We start from the raw sequence: 23,358 nt of genomic DNA, 5'->3' as shown, positions 1-23,358 counted from the left end.
GGGAAGCAAGTCAGTAAGCAGGGCCCTCCATGGCCTCTGCATCAGCTCCTGCCTCCAGGTTCCAGCCCTGTTTGAATTCCTGTCCTGGTTTCCTTCAGTGATCGACTACAATGTGGATGTATAAGCCCAATAAACCCTTTCCTCTCCAAGTTGCTTTGGTCATGGTGTTTCATCATAGCAATGGTAACCCTAAGGAAGGCAATTTTCATATGTAAAAATTTAAGGATTGTTCTCCAGGTAACAAACTGGTCCAACACTACCCACCTCCCCACAACTGTAGTTTCCTAAAATTACTGTACAATGTGTGGAGAATGCAATGTCCTGCTAAGAGGGACCTAACCAGAAACAACCTGTTTGGTTCCAGTCTTTCCTAGAAATAGAGTATCCTTTAGTGTTTAGCCAAGTGTCAAATGGTCCCCAGGACAGGAAATCCTGAGGTGGAATTCTTTCTTGGACTCTCAGCTGCAGTTAAAGCAGGACAACTAGGAATAAGACTCCACCCACTTCAGGAAGTTTACCTGAGCCCAGAAGTAAGTGTACTTGCCCTCAACCCATGCCATCTGTTGTCCTCTGGTGCTTCGCATAGTTTCATTGTGCTAGTGTTTGGTCCTCACTGAGTTTGGACAAATAGCAACTGTGCAGTCCAAAGTGCTCTGGGCTGAGATGTAGCAGGCACAGGATGGACCTTCTTCACACAACCACTCGTACATTCATGGGATGGATCTCATGGGGTCCTCTTCCTGTGCTGTTGGGCCTTGTTTGTTCTCAGTTTGTTGGAGAGTTTGGCATGTATGTCCCAAAAGAAATGCTCACCCTTCTTTCTTTGTGATGTCTTTATCTAACTTTAATTCCACAGTAAATTAAATAGAACGTGGTGGTATTCTGTTGGGAGCACAGCACAAAGGTCCTTGTGCCCACAGATCTCCAGAGAAACCAGGAGTGTTGAACACACAGGATGGTCCTCTCAGAGGAATGGATGTAAAAACCTGTTCTTCCATCCAGAAAGCCAGGAATTGCAATTAATGACCTGGAGATCTGTGTTATTTCCTGGGCCAGGCCACATCAAGTTCCAATAGCCAGGATCAGAAATACCTTATTTTTTTTCTTTTCTTTTTTTTTGGAGCTGGGGACCGAACCCAGGGCCTTGTGCTTGTTAGGCAAGCGCTCTACCACTGAGCTAAATCCCCAACCCCCGGGGATACCTTATAATCTAAATGACTCTTACCTGTACAGCCAGCGGCTCCCCCAAGCTCCCCCAAGCAGGACCAGAGGCAGCCAATAGCCAAAAAAATCTCTAACTCTCTGTATAACCAAGACCAAGCCAGATCCTTCCTTAGACCCGTAAGCCAGCACAGGTAGTCAGTCTGTCTCCAGAACACATCTTCTTGAAAGAAATGACATGTGCTCTGAGTTGAGTTTCAATGTAATTATGCGTTCTTGTGCACTGGGGATTGTATTATACCAGGAAACTTTTTTTTTCCCAAATTATACTGTGTTTAAATTTGTTGGGAGTAAACTGCCTAGCATCAGACTATCGGAAAGTTTGATCGAGGTTGAAGTCAATCTTAACAAAGTCTTAATTCTCACCTCTTTGGCATTTGCATCCCTGCCTGCTGTGGCCACCTGCAGGCCCCTGCAGTGTTTTCTCATCTCTTCAAAAAATTTAGAAAAAAGTTGATGCTGTTTCTGTGATAAATGTTTAGTGGAAGTCACTGGGGAAGTGTGTGGTTTGTTTGCCAGTGTTTTGCGTGTTGGGAGCTCGATCTTGCCCCAGTGCAGCTATTGAATAGGACTTTACGATTTGCTCGGTGGGGTGGTACACGTCTGTAATCCAAGCGCTTGGGAGGTGGAGTCAGGAAGATCGTTAGTTCAAAGTCATCCTCTTATTTGTGAGTTTGAGGCTAGCCTACATACATGACAGCCTGCTCCAACAGAACAGTTAGAACTTAATGAGGGATTCATAGACCAATTGAGAGTTCAATCAATCCCCACCCCGTCTTTCTCACTTCCTGATTTATGACATAATCTTTCTTTTTTTTTTTCTTTTTTCTTTTTTTCAGAGCTGGGGACCGAACCCAGGGCTTTGCGCTTGCTAGGTAAGCGCTCTACCACTGAGCTAAATCCCCAACCCCATAATCTTTCTTTTACATGTCCTGCCATCCTTGTGAGCCCATCCGTCCTGAGTCCTCAACAGAAGTGAGCAAGTACGACTGCTATGGAGTCAGACCTTCCAGAACTGGGAACCAAACAGACCTTTTCTTTATCAAGTTACCCGCCATGCTCCCAGTGGCAGCACATGTACTAGCACTGGAAGCACACAGAGAAGACTAGCATGGCCCTGCACAAGGGTGACGTGCAAATTCATGAAGTGTTCCATGTTTTTGAACCACCAACCAGAGAGCATGTATGGGACGGACCTAGGCACCCTACACATATGTAACAGACATGCAGCTTGGTCCTCATGCGAGACCCCTAAGAGCAGGAGCAGGGGCTATCTTATCTCTGCTGCCTACCTTTGGATCCCTTTCCCCTGACTGGGATGCCTTGTCTAGCCTCAGTAGAAGATACACATAGTCCTTCTGCAAGGTGACATGCCAAGGTGGGTTGATATTCATGGGAGGACTCCCCTCCTCTGAAGAGAAAGGGAAGGGGACTCAGGAGAGGGGAGATGAGAGGATGGAACTGAGGAGAGAAGGGAGGGGGAAGTTGCTATCAGAATGTAAAGTTAGTTAATTAATTAATTAATAAAAAGAATATTGAAAGCGTTCAGAACCGAACAACAACAAAAATCAATATAAAAATAAAGTTATTTGGGTTGGGGATTTAGCTCAGCAGTAGAGCGCTTGCCTAGTGAGCGCAAGGCCCTGGGTTCGGTCCCCAGCTCCGAAAAAAAAAAGAAAAAAAATAAAGTTATTCATGCTCAGTTACTTCGCTATATCAACGAAACACGGATTATTAGTACAGAAGTCATCTACTTCTTGACTGGTATTTATTGTGACAGCTTAGGTACTATCCTAGTTGGCTTTCCGTTGCCGTGAGAAAAGATTGACTAAGGGTTAGTGAGGTGGCTCAGCAGATAAGCACTTTAAATTCAACCTCTGGGACCAACATGGTGGGAGGAGAGAACCAGCACCTGCAAATTGTCTGCCATCATCCAGTTCTCATGCTGCAATATGCATGTGGTACCCACCCACCCACACACACACACTAACACATACATGTAAAACAATTAAAAGCAAATTGCAAACCGCTGACCAAAAACAACTGGGGGTGAGGGGTAAAGGGTTTATTTTATTTGGCTTACAAGTCAGAGTCTGTTGTAGAGGGAAGCCAGGGAGGAACCTGAAGGTAGAAACTGAAGATACCATGGAGTTTACTGGCTTACTCAGCATCCTTCCTTTCTTTCTTCTTTTTCTTTCTCTCTTTCTCCTTTTGTTTGCTTGTCTTCTGTTTTGTTTAGTTTTTGTTTTTGAAGTGCTGCCCACTGGCTTGATTCCTCTGCCTTGCTCAGCTACGTTTGCTATACAACCCAGGACCATCTGCCCAGGGATGCTACCGCCCACAGTGGGCTAGGCCCTCCATCAACTAACGACCAAGGAAATGCTCCACGGACAAGCTTGTACGCTAGTCCAATGGAGGTCAGTCATCAATTAAGGTTCCCTCTGCCGTGTTGTGCCACGTTGACAGCTGATGCTAGGATGTGTACATTGACACTGTATGATGTATAATGTATGACCCGAGGGATTGTAATTAAAGTGGGATAAAAGGCCCTTCCTGTTCCAGCCTAAGTGAAGCAGGCTCATGAGCTAGTGACACCCAGAAAGAGGTTTTTGGAACCCGGGAGGTCGAGGACGGCTGCTCTATGGCTGTCAGCATGCCGCACAATGAATAGATTGAATTTCACTGCAAATGATAGAGATATCATCGTTTGGACTACCATGAGAAAAAGAGAAAGAAAGTTGGGAGGCCCATGATCGGTCAAAGAAGGCAAAAAAAAAAAAAAAAATTGGGCCTGAAGGCTAAGCTCTACCATAAACAGCACATGCCGAGAAAACACAAATGAAAAAGAGCATTAAGATGCATGAAAAGAGAAACACCAAGCAGAAGGATGACGAGAAGACTCTACAGGGAGCTGTCCCTGCCTACCTGCTGGACAGAGAGGGGCAGTTGAGAGCAAAAGTACTTTCCAACGTGATTAAGCAGAAACAAAAAGAAAAGGCAGGAAAATGGGAGGTCCTCCTACCCAAAGTTCGTGCCCAAGGAAAAACAGAAGTATTGAAAGTTATTCAAACAGAAAGAAGAAAAGAGAAGGCACGGAAGAGAATGGTTACAAAAGTCTGCTTTGTTGGTGATGGTTTTACAAGAAAACCACCTAAATATGAAAGGTTCATTAGGCCAATGGGTCTACGTTTCAAAAAAGCCCATGTCACACACCCTGAGCTGAAAGCTACCTTTTGCCTGCCTATGCTCGGTGTGAAAAAGAATCCATCATCCCCATTGTAGACAACCTTGGGTGTGATCACCAAAGGTACAGTCATTGAAGTGAATGTGAGAGAGCTGGGCCTTGTGACACAAGGAGGCAAGGTGATTTGGGGAAAGTGTGCTCAAGTTACCAACAACCCTGAAAATGATGGGTGTATAAATGCAGTCTTGCTGCTTTGACAGTGATGTCATACAAGTCATTCCACTCACCACCGAAGACTGCACACTGCCAGCCAAACACTATCTCCGTGATCTTTCTGAACTACCAAGCCGCCTTACCCCATGTGCAGTCATCAAGAAGTATTTATTAAATTATAAAGGAAAATAAACCACTGGCCAATTAAAAAAGATAAAAAAAAAATCGGATACAAGAACCTTTGTGTGAGTTGGTGGTAGCTCGGTTGGGTAGAGTGTTCGGCTACCTGCAGGAAGCTCCCTCCTTAGCATCCAGCAGCACCAGATGTGATAACACACTGCTCAGGAGGCTGCGTAAACTAAAGCTGTGAATTTATTGTTACTCAATAAGTCCTGCTATTTTGAAATGACACAATTCTCTTCTGTAGGGTGCTTAAAAGAAAGGCTCATTTTACTTCAGGTGTTGGGGACCAGAAGAACTCACGCTGTGCGTTATCTATCTCAAGTTGCCTAGCACCCTCCACTGAAAAGTACTCTTGCTTCTCCTCACACAGGTCGCAGGCATAGCAAGGGCATTCAAGCTCAAAGAAAGGGACCGAAGTCCTGGGCAGCTTCACTGAGCAGGCTTTTTCTCTCTGTAAGGCTAGTCTACGCTAGGAGGCGCTCAGGCGCAGAGCTGTGCAAGCCTTGGGGTCCGGTGTCCAGTGGACCGAGCTAGTTAAGGGAGCTGAGGGACTGCAACACTGCGCAGGCGCGCTTTCCGTTGCCAAGCCGGTGCGCAAACGCTGAGCAGTGCGCAAGTGTGCGCGTGCGCAAGGTTGAGGCACGATGGCAGGTGTCGGGGTCCGACCGCTGCAGGGGATGGTGCGATTTGTGCTGCTGGTGCTTACTGTGTGCGCTGCGGGTGCCCGTGGTCTCTATTTCCACATCGGCGAGACTGAGAAGCGCTGCTTCATCGAGGAAATACCCGACGAGACCATGGTCATCGGTCAGGGGGCTGAGGGTGGAGAGGCCCTTTGTTTTCGCCTGGCCCTCGGAAGCACCCCTCTTTCCCTGTCAACTCGACCCCATCCTGAGTGTGCCTTGAGGGTACCAGGTCCACTGCACAGCGCCCCGGGGCCACTTGCTGGGGGCTAGGTTGTGACTGTGTGTCTACCCTGCAGGCAACTATCGAACTCAGATGTGGGACAAGCAGAAAGAGGTCTTCCTGCCATCGACCCCCGGCCTGGGCATGCATGTGGAGGTGAAGGACCCAGACGGCAAGGTAAGCCCCCACCGCCCCGCTGAAAAGGCTCTAGCTGGCGTCAGTTGTCCGTTAATGTCTTTATGGGGTGTAAAGTACCGCCGTGGTCCTGAGAAAAAGTCTCTAGGTACCAGGTCTTTTGAGAGATTGTTGTAAAGTTGGGGCTTGATGCACATTGCAGGTTGTACTGTCCCGGCAATACGGCTCCGAGGGCCGTTTCACGTTCACTTCCCACACACCCGGTGACCATCAGATTTGTCTGCACTCCAACTCCACCAGGATGGCTCTCTTCGCTGGAGGCAAACTGGTAAGAGGCTCAGCCTTAGAGTTTCGCGCTTGAACCAAAGTTGATTGATTGTCGTCTTTTTTCTTTTTTTTTCTTTTTTCATTTAACGTTTCCTTTTTGGGGAATGGTTGGATACAGTTAGAGCTGGAGGCTTGCCGTTCTTCCCCATTCAGCTGGCGACAAGATTCAGTCTCCATAGCAGTAACAGACGTTGGGCGGCACCCCGTCATTCAGTCCTATTTCCTTGTAGCGTGTACACTTGGACATCCAGGTTGGGGAGCATGCCAACAACTACCCTGAGATCGCTGCTAAGGATAAGTTAACAGAGCTACAGCTTCGTGCTCGCCAGTTGCTTGACCAGGTGGAACAGATCCAGAAGGAGCAGGATTATCAGAGGGTAAGGGACTTGCACTTGGAGGCTGCAGTTGACCTTTATACTCACTGTGTGTGCAACGTGTCTGCTGGGCCCTTCTCTACTCAGGAAGATGTGGGAGTTACCAGTCTACACAGGTGAGGTTTGGTTTTGGTTTTCTTTCCTTGCTTTTGGTACATGTCTATAGTGCCAAGGATTGAACCCTCGCCTGAATATTAGGCAAGCTCTCTACCGTTGAGCCTTCAGTCATATGTGTGTGTATTATATACACATATATAAAATTATTATATTTAATATGATGTTATATATAAATATATATAAAACATATAAATTCATATATATGTATATATGTTCTAAAAGCCTACACCACTCAATATTATTATATATAAGTACACTGTAGCTGTCTTCAGACACACCAGAAGAGAGCATTCAATCTCATTACAGATGGTTGTAAGCCACCATGTGGTTGCTGGGATTTGAACTCAGGACCTCTGAAAGAGCAGTCAGTTCTCTTAACCACTGAGCCATCTCTCCAGCCCAAAACTTAACATTTTAACTATTTGTAAGTGTACTGAACTGTGGCATTACATAGATTCCTATTGTGTTGCAACCATCACGGCCATCTATCTACATAACTGTCACAGGGACTCTGACCCCATTAAGCACTCCTCTTCCCTAGCTGAAGTTTTTTTTTTTTTTGTTTTTTTTTTTTTTTTTTTTGGTTCTTTTTTTTCGGAGCTGGGGACCGAACCCAGGGCCTTGCGCTTCCCAGGCAAACGCTCTACCACTGAGCTAAATCCTTAACCCTCTAGCTGAAGTTTTGATGTTTTCTCTGTGGCCCTGATTAGCGGTGAACACTGGCTCCCCATTTCCCATGTTCTGCAGTTCTACTTTTTGCCTACGGTCTTGATCACTCACTCAGCTACGTGGAATCCTTTTGTGTCTTAATTCATTTAGCGCAACGTGCCCAGGGTTCTTCTGCCTTGTAGGTCGTCAGAACTCCTGTTTTTTTATATTTATTTATTTTTGCAGTGCTAGAAATTGAACCTCTGTCATCACACATGCTAAATACGTGTTCTGAACTCCATCATGCCCTACCCTTTTAGATATTATCAATGACGTGTATCTATGTATGGGTTTGTGTGTGTGTGTGTGTGTGTGTGTGTGTGTGTGTGTGTGTGTGTGTGTGTGTGTGTGTGCAGGTATCCTGTGAGTTCAGAGGAGGGTTTCAGATCCTTGGGAGCTAGAGTTACACGTGGTTTCCAGCTACCTGATATGGGTGCTGAGAAGTGAACTTGGGTGCTCTGCAAAAGAAGTAGGAGCTCTTCAACACTGGGCTATCTTTTTTTTTTTTTTTTTTTTTTTTTTTTCTTTTTTTTTCCGGAGCTGGGGACCGAACCCAGGGCCTTGAGCTTGCTAGGCAAGTGCTCTACCACTTATCTTTTTATCCTATAGAACTATTACTGTCCTTAAACAGGGTTTCTCTGTGTAGCCCTGACTGTCCTGGAACTCGCTCTGTAGTCCAGGCCGGCCTGATATTTAGAGATCCACCTCCCTCTGACTCCCAAGGGCTGGAATTAAAGCCGTGCACCACCACCTCTAGCTATAGAATTCTCCTTTTGGGGTTGAATAATAGTCTGTTGTATGTATAGACCTCATCTTTCTTTTGGATAGTTATTTCTAAATCGTATGAGCTAGTCTAGGGAGAACAGTGTACAGTCTAGTAATACCCATTGCTTGCTTGTTTTCCATAGCCTCTTTCTGGAGAAAGCATGATTTCAGTCCTAACAGAAATGGTTGGGGGGCTGGAGAGATGGCTCAGTGGTTAAGAGCTCTGACTGCTCTTCCAGAGGTCCTGAGTTCAAATCCCAGCAACCACATGGTGGCTCACAACCATCTGTAATGAGATCTGATGCCCTCTTCTGGTGTGTCTGAAGATAGCTACAGTGTATATATAATAAATAAAAAAGAAGAAGAAGAAGAAGAAGAAATGGTTGGAGAGAACGTTACCCCCCTTCCTAGGGGCAGTCGCAGTGGAAGGACTAGCCTCCAAATAGAATTACAGGTGGTATTCCAGAAGCATTTGGTCTGAAGTTGTGGGTCACACAGACGGAGGGCCTTGTAAAAGCAGGTGGTTTTTCTACCCATTCTAAACCTTTGCTCACTGTCCCATGCAGTATCGTGAAGAACGCTTCCGTCTGACCAGTGAGAGCACCAACCAGAGGGTCCTGTGGTGGTCCATCGCCCAGACCGTCATCCTCATCCTCACTGGCATCTGGCAGATGCGTCATCTCAAGAGCTTCTTTGAGGCCAAGAAGCTGGTGTAGGGATCTTGCTCTGTAACCTTTCCTTTTTACCTCAATCATTTGATAATTTTCCCAGCCAGCCCCTTGTCCACCTGGATCTTGAGGAGGAAAAATGAAAAACCATATGTCATCGGTATCCTGGCATTAAGCCATTCAGATCAGCTACCTTTGACCCTGCTTCTCCAAGAAGCAGACATTGGTCTAAGCTTTCAAAACCTGCCTTGGGGTTTGGGAGAAGTTGGAATTAACCCAAGATCAAGTCATTTCTTTTGCCTCTGGCAATTTCTCCTCTGTTTTCGAAGAGATGACCAAATGCACTTCTGTTTTCTGTGTGTCTGCTTGTTCTTACTGAACAAGCAGCTGGCATACCCATGGAGGCGACCCTGCCTCTGTGCTCCTGGGTCAGTCCTGAGTTCTCCCAACAGCTTTGTGAATGTAAATGAGGGGCAGTTTGGGGTCCCGAAGGATGGAGATGCCTTTCTATATTTTAGAACTATTTTTGGATAAATTATATATTTTCCTTCCTGATTGAATCATTACTGCCTGAAACTAGCCAAGAACAACCAATCCAGACCTTATCCATTCTACTTAATTCACACAGTTTTAATAATGGCTATGCAGTGGCTTCTTTGGCAATCTGCGGCCAGAAAGCAGATCCCTGTCAGAAGGTCCTCAGGTTTCACTCAAGCAGTGGTAAATGTTTTTGAAGGTTCGTTTTTTTCCTTGCAACTCCGTATGTAGACTTGACCAACCTCAGACCCACGGTGCGTGCATACTTATCAGATGTGATTAAAGAGGCGTGTGCCACCACACCCGACACCAACATTTTCCTCAAGGGAACCACAGTTCGGTTCTTTATGCAGACTTTTTTTTCCCCAATGAAATAAAAAGTAGTTAACTATGTCTGATATGAAATAGTAGGCTGTGGGTAGTGGTTAGACCAAGGAAAGGTGGTGGGGTAAGGGCACAGAAGGTTGCTGCCTGGACTGCTCACCTTTGTAGAGAACCGGGAGTAGACTTCGGTAGGCGTTCACATAAGGATTGGCCTGGGAATGGGTGGGAGGATTGGTTCAGCATTCTGAAAGGTCACCCTGCTAGATAAGATGTCGGCAAAGAACTAACAGCAGCAGCAGCAGCAGCAGCAAAGAGGAGGTGGTTTCTTGGCTCCTGAGTCATAAAGAACTCTGACTGAACTTCACTCGCCCGCTTCTGTATGAGCCTCATGCAATTAGTTGCCCATTCTTGGTATTTTTATTTCATAGTTTTATTATATATTTATTTGGAATATTTATTAAATTTCTTTTTCTGACTTATAGAACTAAACTCTCCCTTCGTGTGTGTGTGTAGTGTATTTTACACTTAGAGTATATGCAGTTTTTTAGTAAAGAGGAAGTCAAAAAAAGTGAAAAGAAATTCTACACATCCCTCCTGTTTCTCTCCTGGATGGCCACTTAACCACCAGAAAACTTGGTCTGGTGCTTAAAATACCTTTGATTTCCTCAGGTTGGAGTCAGTATTGGGAGTCTAATGTCAGAATTATTTTGTTTTTAGGTTTTTGAGACAGGTTATGCATATATAGCTTTGGCATATGCCAGGGTGGCCTTGAACTCACAGAAATCCACCTGCCTCTGCCACTCAAGTGCTGGGATCAAAGGCCTGTGTTACCATGCCAGCAAAGAGAATGTCCTAGTCCCGAGAGAGAGCTTGTGTTGGTCTTTAAGTCAAGATCCTCTTGGCTCTGCCTCCCAAGCGTTGGGGTTTTATTTGTGTGGCAACATGCCCAGAAATAAGGTGTCTTTTGAATTACTTATATGTGTAGATCGATAACATGGGGCTCTTGAGAAGGGACACGTTTCTGCTCCGATATCTCAATTCTAGCCAGCAAAGTAGACTGGACCCGAGAATGCCAGAGGCTACAGAAGGCCAGGCTGGGCATTGATGGGTCTGTCCACAATACCCCCACTGGACTTGTTCTCTGTGAACACGCAATATTTTCTTGCTGATTCCTTTCCACACACCCCCACCTTGGAAACTTAAACAGATTTCTGGCAACACTCAATTATGGCCAGATGCAGGCTTGTATATGAGGGGTACGGTAGGCAGGAAAATGACTGCCCCAAATCTACCTCCATCCTAACCCCTGAAACTTGTGAATGCCATCCAACACGGCAAAGATTGCTGATCAGATAACTTTAAAGTAGGGAGTTAATCTGGATCAGTGGTTCTCAACCTGTGGGCCGTGACCCCTTTAGGGGTCAAATAATTCTTTTACAGGGTCACCTAAGACCAGCAGAAACATTTACATTATGATTCAGAACTAGCAAAATTACAGTTGTGAAATAGTAACAAAATAATGTATGGTTGGGGGTCACCTCAACATGAGGAACTGTATTAAAGGGTCACAGCATTGGAAGGTTGAGAAGCACTGACCTAGAGCATCAGGTGCCAGAGTCCAGCCTTTTGGAGTTAGGCCTTTTTTTTTTTCCCCCTCGGAGCTGGGGACCAAACCCAGGGCCTTGCGCTTGCTAGACAAGCGCTCTACCACTGAGCTAAATCCCCAACCCCTTAGAGTTAGGCTTCTAACCCCACCTTAAGTCTCCCACTTTGCATGGTAGGAAAGCGCTCTGCCTTGAGCCGGTTTAAGACCCTTCATTGGTCTTTCCTTCAACTCAGCCCACTTTCCCTTTCTTAAGAGATGGTCACTATAAATAAGACCCGGTGGGTAAATGTTCTTAGCCCCCACTAATCTCTTTTCTAGTCTTGTCCTAACAATAGTTACCAGAATGGCTTAAGAACAAACTTTTAGCTTTAGGTGACCAGATCAAGTGACCTTTAGGCAAGCTGTTTATTAGAGAGGTAGAGTAGCAAGGTGAAGGGCATCATTCTGCTCCGCTGGGGAGGAAGAAGAGTTCTTTTAAGGACTCTTGTGAAGGGGTTGTGCCCAGAAAAAAATGGGCCCAAGGTCGTCTGACATCACATAACTAGACGTGGAGACACTGTTTCTGGTTTTAGAAGGTGTTTTAAGAGGTCCCAAGGAAGAGTGGTAGCGCATGCCTTTAATCCCAGCACTCGGGAGGCTAAGTCAGGCGAATCTTTTGAGTTCAAAACCAGTCTGGTCTACCTACTAAGTTCCAGGCCAGCCACTTATTTAGTGAGGCCACGTCTCAAAAAATAGCAGGAAAAGTTCCAAGGACATTCCTTGGTAAGGAATTATGGAAGAATGGAATAATGAGAAGAATTAGCGTGCGTTAACACCGTCTGACTGCAGCCCTTCTGGTTTTGGTTTTCTGAGAAAGATGGTCCCAGGAAGGGGTCGGGTCAACTCGGCTCTTCTGCGAGCTGTGAAGGATTGCAGGGTGTGTGGCGGTGGCCCTGCAAAAAATCTTCATAGTAGCTGGAGGCCTGATATAACATTTACCTTAAGTTAGCAACTTTTGCCGCAATTTCTGCCCAGTGAGATTTGCCTCTCTGGTTACCCACAAAACCCGAATTATTCTGCGCATGTGCCTAAGTGGCGGCTGCCTCCCCTTAGCCAAAACGCGATCGGATCCTAACCATAACAAAGCAGGCAGAGTCCTGTCCACGTCACTTTTTGGATCAGGGAAGGCTTTGTGGGGCGCCGGGGAGGAGGAACCCACAATTCGGAGGGGGTTGGAGAGGCAACATTGAAGAACGCGCCTGCGCACAGCCAGAAGCACAAGTTGGTGGAAACGTCGGACCTCCCGGAAGAAAAACTTCCAGGAAGTGACGTATCCTCCAGAGTTGATTGGTTATTGACTTGTCCCGCCCTACGCGTGCGCACTGTCAGCGTGGAAGTCACGCCATGGAGGACCAAGAAGAGCTGGGTTTTGAACACATGGGGCTGGATCCCCGGCTCCTGCAGGTATGGGGAAGGCTGTGGAGCTGGGACCTGGCGTGCCGCTGTCCTCCGCGCCGCTTGAGTCGCATCCTCTTCCTTCTTAGGCTGTCACCGACTTGGGCTGGTCACGACCTACGCTAATCCAGGAAAAAGCCATACCTCTGGCGCTGGAGGGGAAGGACCTCCTGGCCCGCGCCCGCACAGGCTCCGGGAAGACCGCAGCTTATGCTATTCCGATGCTGCAGTTGCTTCTCCACAAGAAGGCGGTGGGTAGCGAGAGGAGCAGTGGGTCTGAGGCAGGAAGCTCCAAAAGACTAGGGAGGGAAGTGCCCATCTGTGCCAAGGTTCCTATCGGTCCTTTATCTGTGTTAGGCGGACCCTAGAGAACCCTGGTCTATTTGCAGTATAATCTCTGAGCTGGAGTTAGGGTTACTTGCCTCTCAACCCAGGCGTTGATGCCACTACCACCAACCCGTTGTAATTTCGAGTAAACTATTTTTATCTAGAGAGGGCTCTAATAATTTCAGGCATGCGGTAGGTTAGTTCTAAATTTCAGTGCCTGGGAAAGTTCTGCGTGCTGTGTTGTGAGGTGGGCAGAGTTAAGAGTTTATCAGAACACAGCTAGGTGATTGTGTTGTAGTGCATGGCTCTGAGTGTTTGGAAGAAGTGGAGAAAAACATCGGGCAAACCCAGTACTTTGCACAGTCTTTAATCCATGCTCTTACAGACAGGTCCCGTAATGGAACAAGCTGTGAGGGGCCTTGTCCTTGTTCCTACTAAGGAGCTGGCAAGGCAGGCCCAGTCCATGATCCAGCAGCTGGCCTCCTACTGTGCTCGCGATGTGAGAGTGGCTAATGTCTCAGCCGCTGAAGACTCAGCTTCTCAGAGGTGGGTGAAAGCAGCAGGCCTCTAAAGGAACAACACTATGCAAAGATGTGGCCTTGGCGCTGTGAGTGGCTAGGCAGGGCAGGTAGGTCTGCCAGGGTGAGGTTCTAGCTGCTCAATTCTTGCCACCCAAAACTTGCTACCTGCAGAGCTGTGTTGATGGAGAAGCCCGATGTGGTGGTGGGGACCCCATCCCGGATATTAAACCACTTGCAGCAGAAAAACTTGAAACTCCGGGACTCTCTGGAGCTGCTGGTAGTGGACGAAGCTGACCTTCTTTTTTCCTTTGGCTTTGAGGATGAACTCAAGAGTCTTCTCTGGTAAGGAAGAAACGGAAGTGGCTCTTAACACCCGCAGGGGTCTAGACTTGGGTGGGCTGGAGCCTGATCAGGCCTTGCTCTCCCTTTCAGTCACTTGCCTCGGATTTACCAGGCTTTTCTCATGTCGGCCACTTTCAATGAGGATGTGCAAACCCTGAAGGAGCTAGTGCTACATAACCCGGTAAGAGGTGCCGAGAAGCATCCAGAACTGAGACACTCAGAGACTTGTCCATCCTTCTCAGAGGAAACTGCTGGCGCTTGAGGAGGGACTGTTATTATTGGGCGTGTCATTCCTAATTCTTAGTCACCGAAAGGAAGTCACTTAAAGTCATTATATATTTATAGGTTTCCCGAGTCCAAACTGTGCTTTCCCTGGAAGGTCAGTGTCTTCTAAGACCAGAGTTCTCTTGTGTCCATTTCAGTTTCAGAACCTTTGTGCAGGACTTCTGTACTGTGTCCTGTCACCTCCCGATGTTTGTCTTTGCGGTGTACACAGATGCTGTACCTGCAGTGTGTCTCTATATGCCAATAGTTAGGGCACATACACCAGAAATCCTTAAAGGCACGTCTGTTCTGCACTAATGCAGGTGCTTTGGTTGGTGGGGCAGGCCATAGGACTGGTTCTCTCTCTTGATCACAGGTCTGTCCTTTTCCTAGGTTACTCTCAAGTTACAGGAGTCCCAGCTGCCGGGGCCAGATCAGCTCCAGCAGTTTCAGGTGGTCTGTGAGACTGAGGAAGACAAGTTCTTGCTGCTATACGCTCTGCTCAAGCTGTCCCTGATCCGGGGCAAAGCGCTTCTCTTTGTCAACACTCTAGAGAGAGGTTACCGGCTCCGTCTTTTCCTGGAGCAGTTCAGCATTCCCTCCTGCGTGCTCAATGGAGAACTCCCACTGCGCTCCAGGTCTGCTGTGAGCTGTGTCTTTAAACAGATAAGCTGAGAAGAAACATGGAAGGAGAACCCAGTTGGTTCTTTCCTTTTTTACCAGATGGGTTTTATGCCGTATTTGTAGTAGCCTAAGGTGGCCTTGAACTTACAGCAGTCCTCCTGCCTCAGCTTCCTAAGTGCTGAGATTAAATTTGTGGGCCGCCTCACACGGCTTGGTCTTCTTTTTTCTCTGCTCCTCTGCCTCTTTGCAGTGTGAGGGATTGAACGCAGAGCCATGTTTGTGCTAGAAAAGCGCACAACCACTGACTTACATACACCTGGCCCCTCTTTCCTGGGGGCCAGACTCTCAGTTTAATGACAACTCTGAAATACTTAACTGCTGCACTGTTAAAAAAGAAAGAAAGAAAATTACATATTATTATGTGTATGGGTGTTTTATTGCTTACATAGTGCATACCAGATGCCTATAGAGGCCATAAAGGGTGTTGGATCCCCTGAAACTGGAGTGACAGACAAGTATTAGGTGCCATGTTGGTGCCGGGACTAGAAACTAGGCTGTCTGGAGAGCAGCGGTGCATTTAGTCATTGAGCCATCTCTCCAGCTCATTGCTTTATTTTTCCAGAGGAAGCTGAGGCACAGGTCTGGAGACGATGAAGGAGATAAAGAGGAGGGAATAGGGAGGGATGGTGGTTAGGGTGATTTGGATTGGGAAGAGTCTCGTGCCTGTCACGCTCATCATTGCGCTTGGATTGCAGGTGCCACATCATCTCACAGTTCAACCAAGGCTTGTATGATTGCGTCATAGCCACAGACGCAGAAATCCTGGGACCCCAAGTCAAAGCCAAGCGGCAAGGCCGTGGGTCCAAAGGAGACAAGTGAGTCCAAGGTTCTCTCTTCCCGGCCTTCCCCCCCAAGAGGACTGTTTTACAGCATCCGTAAGACCTAAGCCAAAATGCATAGAGTGAGTGGGGTGCCAGATATTCTTGATGGATATACCTGGCAGCCCCACAGGCCCTTGCTTAGTTTCTTGGACAGAGAAGTAGGGTGGTAGAGGGTGCGATTCCCGCATGTGCAGGCTGGCCATGGGTGAGCCGACGTGTATGGGAGATGGTCCAGGCAGTCCTGGACATGTGGCCACGATGAGCAGAGAATGTGCGTCTGAGGGGAAAGGGGACACTGTTTAGGTGTTGCCTGCTTGAAGAGTCCAGGGTCCTGGAGGTGGTTTAATGGGTCAGTGTGTTCTGCTGTTGCCCAGGGCTGAGGTCAGGGCGTGGGTGTGGCCACATGTCAGAACTCCAGGCGACCCACCAACACCCCAGCTCCCGGAGTGATTCTAACGTCCGATAGTTTGGTGGGCTTTCAGCTCTGCTTAGAGGGGATGGTTCAGAGGTAATAGGTGAGAACAACTTCCTAGAGAGAAGTACCTGTCTGATACTAGGTTATTTTCTCAGGGCATCTGATCCTGAGTCAGGTGTGGCCCGGGGCATAGACTTCCACCATGTGTCTGCCGTCCTGAATTTTGACCTTCCTCCCACTGCAGAAGCCTATGTCCACCGAGCTGGCAGGTAGGAGGATGGGGTGTGGGGCAAGCTGGGGAGTGCAGAAGGACAGACCCTGCAGGCTAGCGATACATGCCTGGCCTTCTCCCACTACAGGACAGCTCGAGCCAACAACCCAGGCATAGTTCTGACCTTCGTGCTGCCCACGGAACAGTCTTCTTTGGGAAAGATTGAGGAGCTTCTCAGTGGAGGTAAGAGCCCTTGCCCTATGACTAGGAGTCTAGCAGCCAGGCTTCTCCCTGCACATCTGTCATGGCAGAACCCAGGTGTGAGACAGGATGATTGACAGTTTGAGGCTAGCCTGGGGTCCATAGCAAGAGCCTTTTTTTTTTGCTATTTATAAGTCAAAGAATAGGGCTCAAGAGGTGGATCTGTGGTTAAGAGCACTTGCTACCCTTTCTTTTTTCTTTTTCCTTTTAAAAAATATTTTATGTATGAGTATACTGTGGCTGTCTTCAGACACACCAGAAGAGGGCATCTGATCCCATTACAGATGGGTGTGAGCCACCATGTGGTTGCTGGGATTTGAACTCAGGACTTCTGGAAGAGCAGTTGGTGCTCTTAATCGCTGAGCCATCTCTCCAGCCCCTTAAGAATTTTTTTAAAGGGGTGGTAGATACTCTGCTGTCTGGACTCAGGCGCTTTGAGTGGGTGAAGTGTGCCTTGTCTGTAGGCAGCAGCCATCGTCATGGGGGGTCTCGTGGCCACAGCAGCCATGCGGGCGGTGGGCTGTGAGCCTGAGGCTACGATGGCACGTTGGCAAGCACACACAGCCCTGACCTAGGCATCTCGGGAGCTGCTCTTAGATCCGAGTAGAGTGGTGCTGAGTAGTGTTTCAGGGAACAGCCTTACGCGGGCCCTGCCCTCAGCCCTCACTGCTGTCTTCTCCCCAGAGGGCCAGGCCCCCATCCTGCTTCCCTACCAGTTCCAGATGGAGGAGATTGAAAGCTTTCGCTATCGATGCAGGGTGAGCCTGGCAGGTGGGGAGGAGGGTGATTGAGAAATGGGTTGATGGTGTTGGGGATTTAGCTCAGTGGTAGAGCGCTTGCCTAGCAAGCACAAGGCCCTGGGTTCGGTCCCCAGCTCCAAAAAAAGAAAAAGAAAAAAGGAAGAGAAATGGGTTGATACCCCGTTGCTGAGCACTGGGGTATGAGGCCATCTTACCCCCGCTGTACCCACAGGATGCCATGCGCTCTGTGACGAAGCAGGCCATTCGAGAGGCAAGGCTGAAGGAGATCAAGGAGGAGCTTCTGCACTCAGAGAAGCTCAAGGTGAGGGCAAGCTTGGGGCTGTCACTTTGAGCAGCTGGCTAAGCTCTGAGTGGTAAGAAGCAGAGAGCTGAATGGTGTGCCGGCCTTTGGCAGGGGGAGGCAGGAAGCCAGCTGGAAGGCAACTGTTGTGCGGGGAGGATGGTAGACACAACTTCCCAGTGTGCACTTGGTATTAATTACAGTAAGCATGTAGTGGTGTATGTACAGACAACACTATTAGGACCACCATAAGAATCATTACCACACTATTTGGAAGCCCCGGAGGGTCCGTGCGAGGGTCCTTAGGATGTCCAAGCCATCCCTAGATGTTGCACAGACATGGGAACCATGTCTGCTGGTGTTGATGAGGAGCAGTCTGTAAGGCGATAACTAACCTCAGGCGATTCAGAGTGCCTCTGTTCGTGTCTTAGAGAAGGAGGCAGACATGTCCTTGTACAGGGGATCTCCTTGTATCCACTTTGGAGACTCAGAAGTCTAGCATCAGTGAGTGAATAAAGGTTCTAGCTGCCCCAAGTTGTGAAACTCTGGCGGGTGAGAAGGGACCGCATTCCAAAGCCTCCAGAGTAGAGATTTCCAGAAGGTAGCATCATCTGGCTCTGCCACAGCATGCAGTGCCTTGCTTGCCCAGCAGAGGGCAGATGTGCAAGCCATGAGAAGCCTGTCCTGTTTGTCCTAGGCTGTGGCTATCAAGGATGAAGAACAAAGTGGTAGGCAAACTTCACGGTGACACTTTTTGTGCATCTTAAGCCTCGTGCTCTCTTCCTGTCAGACATACTTTGAAGACAACCCCAGGGACCTCCAGCTGCTACGCCATGACCTGCCCTTGCACCCGGCAGTGGTGAAGCCTCATTTGGGCAATGTCCCCGACTACTTGGGTGAGTGTTGCTGAGGGTCAGGGGACTGGGGGAAATGGCTTAGCCCCACCAGTCCCTGTGCTTGATGCTGGGGAAGCTTGTATGTGAGAGGGCCTAGGGACCCAGGCAGCACAGCAAGTGTGGACAGAAACAACTGCACCGTGTACCTCATGCAGACAGACCCGGCCTGTCCTCCTCCTGGTAGCTCTGCTGAGCTGTGGAGGTGAGGAAACTGGTTATGCAGAGTTGGTGGCATATTCCAGGGTTTGGTTGAGTAGGAAAATGAGCCCGTGACTGACTTCCTGTCTTCTCAAGAGATTGAGCACATTTAAGGGAGAGTCCTGGGTTCAGGACCCTTGTTCTGGAGAGTACTCCACATTGGCAGGCACCAAGCTGAAGCCTCCGTGGTTCGTAGATGGGAGCAGATGAGGGAGATACACCGAGCCAAGGGTGGAAGGGTAGCTGTTGGAGTTAGCTGGTCCTTCTCCTCTCAAGAAGGTGCTGAGATCCCTTTGGATGTCTAGTTTGGGATATTTTGGTAATGAGTATCCATGCCTTCTATGCTTACAATAAACGAATAGGAGAAGAGTTGATGAGGAGGTGGCTGGGCAGTTACCGCAGGACTTCCACCATTCCTGGTCTTGCCTGCCTGGAGTGCAGTCAGTTTGCTGATGCCATGTTGCTGCCTTGGGAGTGACAGGCAGGGCTGGGAAATCCCAACACCCAGGGGCAGAGACAGGCCGATCTGTGTGAGTTTGAGGCCAGCCTGGTCTACAGATCAAGTTTCACAGCAGCCAGGGCTATGTAGAGAAAAAAAAAAAACAAAACAAAAAAGATGACAGGAAGGTAAGGAAGGGACATACTAGGGCAGAAGAGGTGCAAGTGTGAAAGGGCCCAGGAAAGGGCTGGAGGCAGGTGCTGAGGGACAGTGAGCCAGAGAAGATCACCCTTGGTCTGTGTCAGAAATGCTGGGAGGCTCCCTTCGGCCTAAAGCACCTGCTAAGAGCCAAGTCGCTCACTAAGAGCGTGGCCAGGGGAGGCGTGAAGGGTTAGATGTGGCCTGTCCTGATGGGGTTGAAGTGGGTGCTGTGAGGCTGGGATCTCGAGATCTTGAAGTTCTGGTAGATATAGAGGGGAGGGGAGGGGCAGTAACCACCCTCTGAATCCCCCCCCCCCCCCCCCCCCCAGAGCTGGGGACTGTACCCAGGGCCTTGTGCTTGCTAGGCAAGCGCTCTACCACTGAGCCAAATCCCCAACCCTTGAATTCTCTCTTTTTAATGCCTCATCCTTAAAGGTGTCATCCCCCCCACCCCTCTGTGCTATACACATGCTCTGCTGCTGCTGAATATGTCATAGATTCTCTATTTCATTTATATGTTGCTGTCTTCAGACGTACCAGAAGAGGGCATCAGATCCCATTACAGATGGCTGTGAGCCACCGAGTGGTTTCTGGGAATTGAACTGGGGACCTCTGGAAGAGCAGCCAGTGCTCTTAACCACTGAGCCATCTCTGCAGCCCCTCTCTTTCCTTGTTTTGTGTCCTTTCACTAAATACTACAGAGATGACTCAGATAGGCAGTGGGAGCCTATGGAGCTAACTTTAATCTTTCATCTGTGCACGTGTAATAAATGAGTACTGGATACTCCTCTGCCTTCTGTCCACGCCCCCCAACTCTTTACTTTCTTTATGGCTTTTTGACACAGGGTTTCTCTGTGTAGCCCTGGCTGTCCTAAAACCCACTCTGTAGACCAGGCTGGCCTTGAACTCAGATCCTCCTGCCTCTGCCTCTGAGTGCTGGGATTAAAGGTGTGCACCACGGCTGCTGGGCTGGATTGGAGTCCGTGCTGTAGGTGTACAGGGTAGGCTGAGAAGGGAGTGGGCCAACACTGGAAGCCAGGCTCCCGGAGTAGACAGAGCTGTGTAGCCAAAGCTACAGCTGAATAGCTGAGGCTATCCCTGAAGTCCAGCCTCTCTTCCAGTTCCTGCCGCTCTTCGTGGCCTTGTACATCCTCGAAAGAAACGGAGAAAGATGCCCTTCTCTAGAAAGGCTAAGGTATGTCTCCTGCCATTCCTGGTAGCAGGGTTCCTTTCCGCCTTGCCCTTCACTCACCTTCAGCGGTCTGAGGGAGGGAAAGGACTCCCAGGAGTGGGTGTGGGGTTGTGGTATTCCCTACAGATGCCTGAAGGCCCTGTTCTGCCATCAGTGGTCTCCCTCACGTTGTCTGCAGCCGCTGGCTGTTTCTGGCTTGTGGCACGGGATTTGATCAGGTGCCAGCACTGCTCACTCTGCTGGGACCGTCTGACTGATTCCCCAAACTGACTTTCGACTCTGCCCTTGTAGAAGGTGAAGACCCAGAACCCGCTGCGTGACTTCAAGCACAGGGGGAAGAAGCCTAAACCCACAGCAAAGCCTTCTTGAGGTTGCCTGAGCCTGGGGACACTGAATTGGGCATCCTGGCCTGTGTGGACTGGGCTGCCCACTCCTTGTGGGCACATTCTGGTGCTTGCTGTTTGGACAGACTGCTTTGAGGAAGCAGCTTTGGACACCCCGTCACCTTGGCACTGCTGGGCTGCCATGTCCGTTAGCAGAATAAAGATTCCGTCTGCTCCAGGCTGTGACCCTCTGGACTGTGGGAAGAAACTGCTTTCCCATATCTCCAGAGCTGGCAGACTTCGAAAAGGCGATCCTGTCTGGCTCTGCTGCTGCGTGCAGTGCCGCCGCTGGCACGCAGAGGCCAGGTGTCCTGGTTCTGCTGGTCCAGTGTGGGGCTGGGGCTGACCCAGAGCCCTGTATTGAGTTCTACTGATGTAGACCAGCTGACAGGTGGGCTTCTCTTCTTCTAAGTCAGACCCTAAGCCTGCATCTCACCAGCACATGCATGTTCCCATTCAGAGAAAAGGTGACTAAGCCCTGGGAGACGAGGCGCTCGTGTCCCTTCCTAGGTGAAGGAGCGGGACAGTGTGTTTGTCTCAGAAGCACAAGTGGTAGTATAGGGAGTGCACGCCATGAGACCCTTCCTCCGTGTCCCAGCCTGAGCCCTGGCTACGGGAGTGTTCATTCAGAGCAGGTGATTCTCCGCATCCTCCTACCTGACCCGGGTACCACAGTGTGACCCACGGCTGTCTGCCTGTCAGTTCTTATCAGGCGAGGTAAGGCGAGGCTGGGGTGGGAAGAGACAGTGGAGGGTGGGAGAACTGTCACATCTGGTGAGGCTCTGGTTATAGTTAGGGTGTGTGGCTTAGTGACAGGATCTGAGACTTGGGGTTTCTTTATCTTAACTCCAAGGGTCTTCAGAAAGCTGGAGTCTGTCACCTGGGAAGACAGGGATTGTGAGTGGATAGATAGATTCCAGAGCCTTGATGTCCACAGTGGTATAGACCTGTGCTCAGTTGTACTGAGAAAAGGTCCTGGAGCTGGAGATCAAGAACAACCCTGGGGCTGGGAAATGGTTGTAGATAAAGCGTTTGCTATGCAAGTAGTGAGGGCCAGCATTTGCAGCCGCAGCATCCAAATTAAAGCTGAGTGGCAGCCCGCATCTCCAATTCCATTGTGTGCCTTGTGGGCAGGGAGAGCTAAAGGAACTTGCTAGCTAGGCTGTGTGGCCCAAACAGGAAGCTCTAGGTTCAGGGAAAGACCGCGTCCTAAAAGCTAAGATGGAGAGCAATGGAGGAAGACCCTGGTCTCAGCCTGTGACCTCGCGGGCATGACAGCATGTACCAGCACACGCAAGCAAAGAGCAGTCGCTGGCCTTTTCCGTCCTGCCTTGTGACAGCCCCGGACAGTCGAGTGCCCCGAGGTGAATGTTGCATCCATGCCTGCTGTTCCTGTAGCATTGCCTGTGGTTCTGTCACTTTAGTTACCATGGTGAGGACATGTGCCCCAGAACCTTCACCCAATGGAGAGATCGGGTTTCCCTGGTGAGGGTTCCTGTGGGACGATGAAGCTGGTATAAAGTCACCAAGGCATAGGACCAGAGCTGTGGCGGGGAGTGTGGCAAAGGTCACACGCACGTTTTCCTTGCAACTTAGAGCAGCCCTTGGGAGGCGGTTCTCGTGCTCTAGCTGGGGTAGCTGAGGCTTAAACCAGCTCAGTGGGACTGGCGTGATGGCTCAGCAGGTAAAGGTGCTTGCCTATAAGGTGTATGAACTAAGGTCAGTTTTTAGGACCCCTGTGTTAGAAGGAAAGAACTGATTGCTACAAGTTTTCTGACCTCCACATATGTGCTATGGCATTTGTGCCCCCATGCCCCATAAATAAATTGAAAATTAAAGCAACTCAGTAAAGATGAGGTCACACAGCGGGTGGGGCTGGGAGGGGGTTGGAGTCTGGCTTGGTCAGCCATACAAGACCAGCTCTGTGGGTTGTCTGCCACAGTAGCTAGTGTTCTGGGGGTTCTGCCCGTACGCCACCCGTTCCTGCAAATGTGACCCGAGGACTTGAGTGATCCATGCCTCTGCTAGCTGCAACAGGTCCTACTCTTTAGATGAAATGACTTAGGCTGTGGAGAAAATGTTATGTTTTCTGTCTAAATAAGGAGAGTATGGGGAATTCATTGTCTTTTTTTTTTTCAGAGCTGGGGACCGAACCCAGGGCCTTGCATTTGCTAGGCAAGCGCTCTACCACTGAGCTAAATCCCCAACCCCTCGTTGTCTTTTTTTTTTTTTTTTTTTTTTGGTTCTTTTTTCGGAGCTGGAGACCGAACCCAGGGCCTTGCGCTTCCTAGGCAAGCGCTCTACCACTGAGCTAAATCCCCAACCCCCCTCATTGTCTTTTTAAAACTTGTTAGTGGTTCTTCATAAGCTTCCCATCAAGCACCCCAGCCCCACCCTACCCTTGCAGCCTCACCTACAAAATAAAGCATAGAAAACATCAAGGAAGCTGCAGTGTCTCAGTAT

The 23,358-nt window shown here is 49.0% G+C and overlaps 2 protein-coding genes, 1 long non-coding RNA gene, 1 other non-coding gene and 1 pseudogene across 7 annotated transcripts; 4 read left to right on the top strand and 1 right to left on the bottom strand.

Moving 5' to 3' along the window:
- Nucleotides 1-2,277: 2,277 nt before the first annotated feature.
- LOC120096751 (U6 spliceosomal RNA) lies at nucleotides 2,278-2,383 on the top strand. The gene has a single exon (XR_015637817.1). It is a non-coding gene; the product is annotated as a U6 spliceosomal RNA (small nuclear RNA).
- A 1,491-nt stretch (nucleotides 2,384-3,874) lies between these two features.
- LOC108352790 (ribosome biogenesis protein NSA2 homolog pseudogene) lies at nucleotides 3,875-4,642 on the top strand (annotated as a pseudogene).
- Nucleotides 4,643-5,408: 766 nt separating this feature from the next.
- On the top strand, nucleotides 5,409-10,148 carry Tmed4 (transmembrane p24 trafficking protein 4). 2 transcript variants are annotated; one of them, NM_001399064.1, is given in 5 exon segments: nucleotides 5,409-5,605; nucleotides 5,781-5,881; nucleotides 6,042-6,167; nucleotides 6,397-6,543; nucleotides 8,697-10,148. In NM_001399064.1, coding segments are annotated over 5 exon segments (684 nt in total). In that variant the 5' UTR covers nucleotides 5,409-5,445; the 3' UTR covers nucleotides 8,847-10,148.
- On the bottom strand, nucleotides 7,264-8,697 carry LOC148001436 (uncharacterized). The gene is made up of 2 exons (XR_015637543.1): nucleotides 7,956-8,697; nucleotides 7,264-7,856 (listed from the first exon to the last, which is right to left on the bottom strand). It is a non-coding gene; the product is annotated as an uncharacterized LOC148001436 (long non-coding RNA).
- Nucleotides 10,149-12,623: 2,475 nt separating the features above from the next.
- On the top strand, nucleotides 12,624-22,737 carry Ddx56 (DEAD-box helicase 56). Of its 3 annotated transcripts, none has more exons than XR_015636549.1 (14): nucleotides 12,624-12,708; nucleotides 12,789-12,950; nucleotides 13,412-13,572; nucleotides 13,719-13,889; nucleotides 13,980-14,070; nucleotides 14,547-14,791; nucleotides 15,533-15,652; nucleotides 16,229-16,342; nucleotides 16,433-16,527; nucleotides 17,230-17,303; nucleotides 17,518-17,607; nucleotides 18,377-19,200; nucleotides 20,215-20,515; nucleotides 20,804-21,073. XR_015636549.1 is itself a non-coding variant. In NM_001414989.1 (14 exon segments), coding segments are annotated over 14 exon segments (1,641 nt in total). In that variant the 5' UTR covers nucleotides 12,626-12,648; the 3' UTR covers nucleotides 20,882-22,737.
- The last annotated feature ends 621 nt before the right edge of the window (nucleotides 22,738-23,358 follow it).

The sequence above is a fragment of the Rattus norvegicus genome, chromosome 14 (genome assembly GCF_021556685.1).
Source record: "Rattus norvegicus strain SHRSP/BbbUtx chromosome 14, alternate assembly SHRSP_T2T, whole genome shotgun sequence".
In the NCBI taxonomy this organism is placed as follows: domain Eukaryota; kingdom Metazoa; phylum Chordata; class Mammalia; order Rodentia; family Muridae; genus Rattus; species Rattus norvegicus.
Note: the sequence above shows the minus strand (reverse complement) of the source record. Positions and strands in the feature narration are given on the sequence as shown.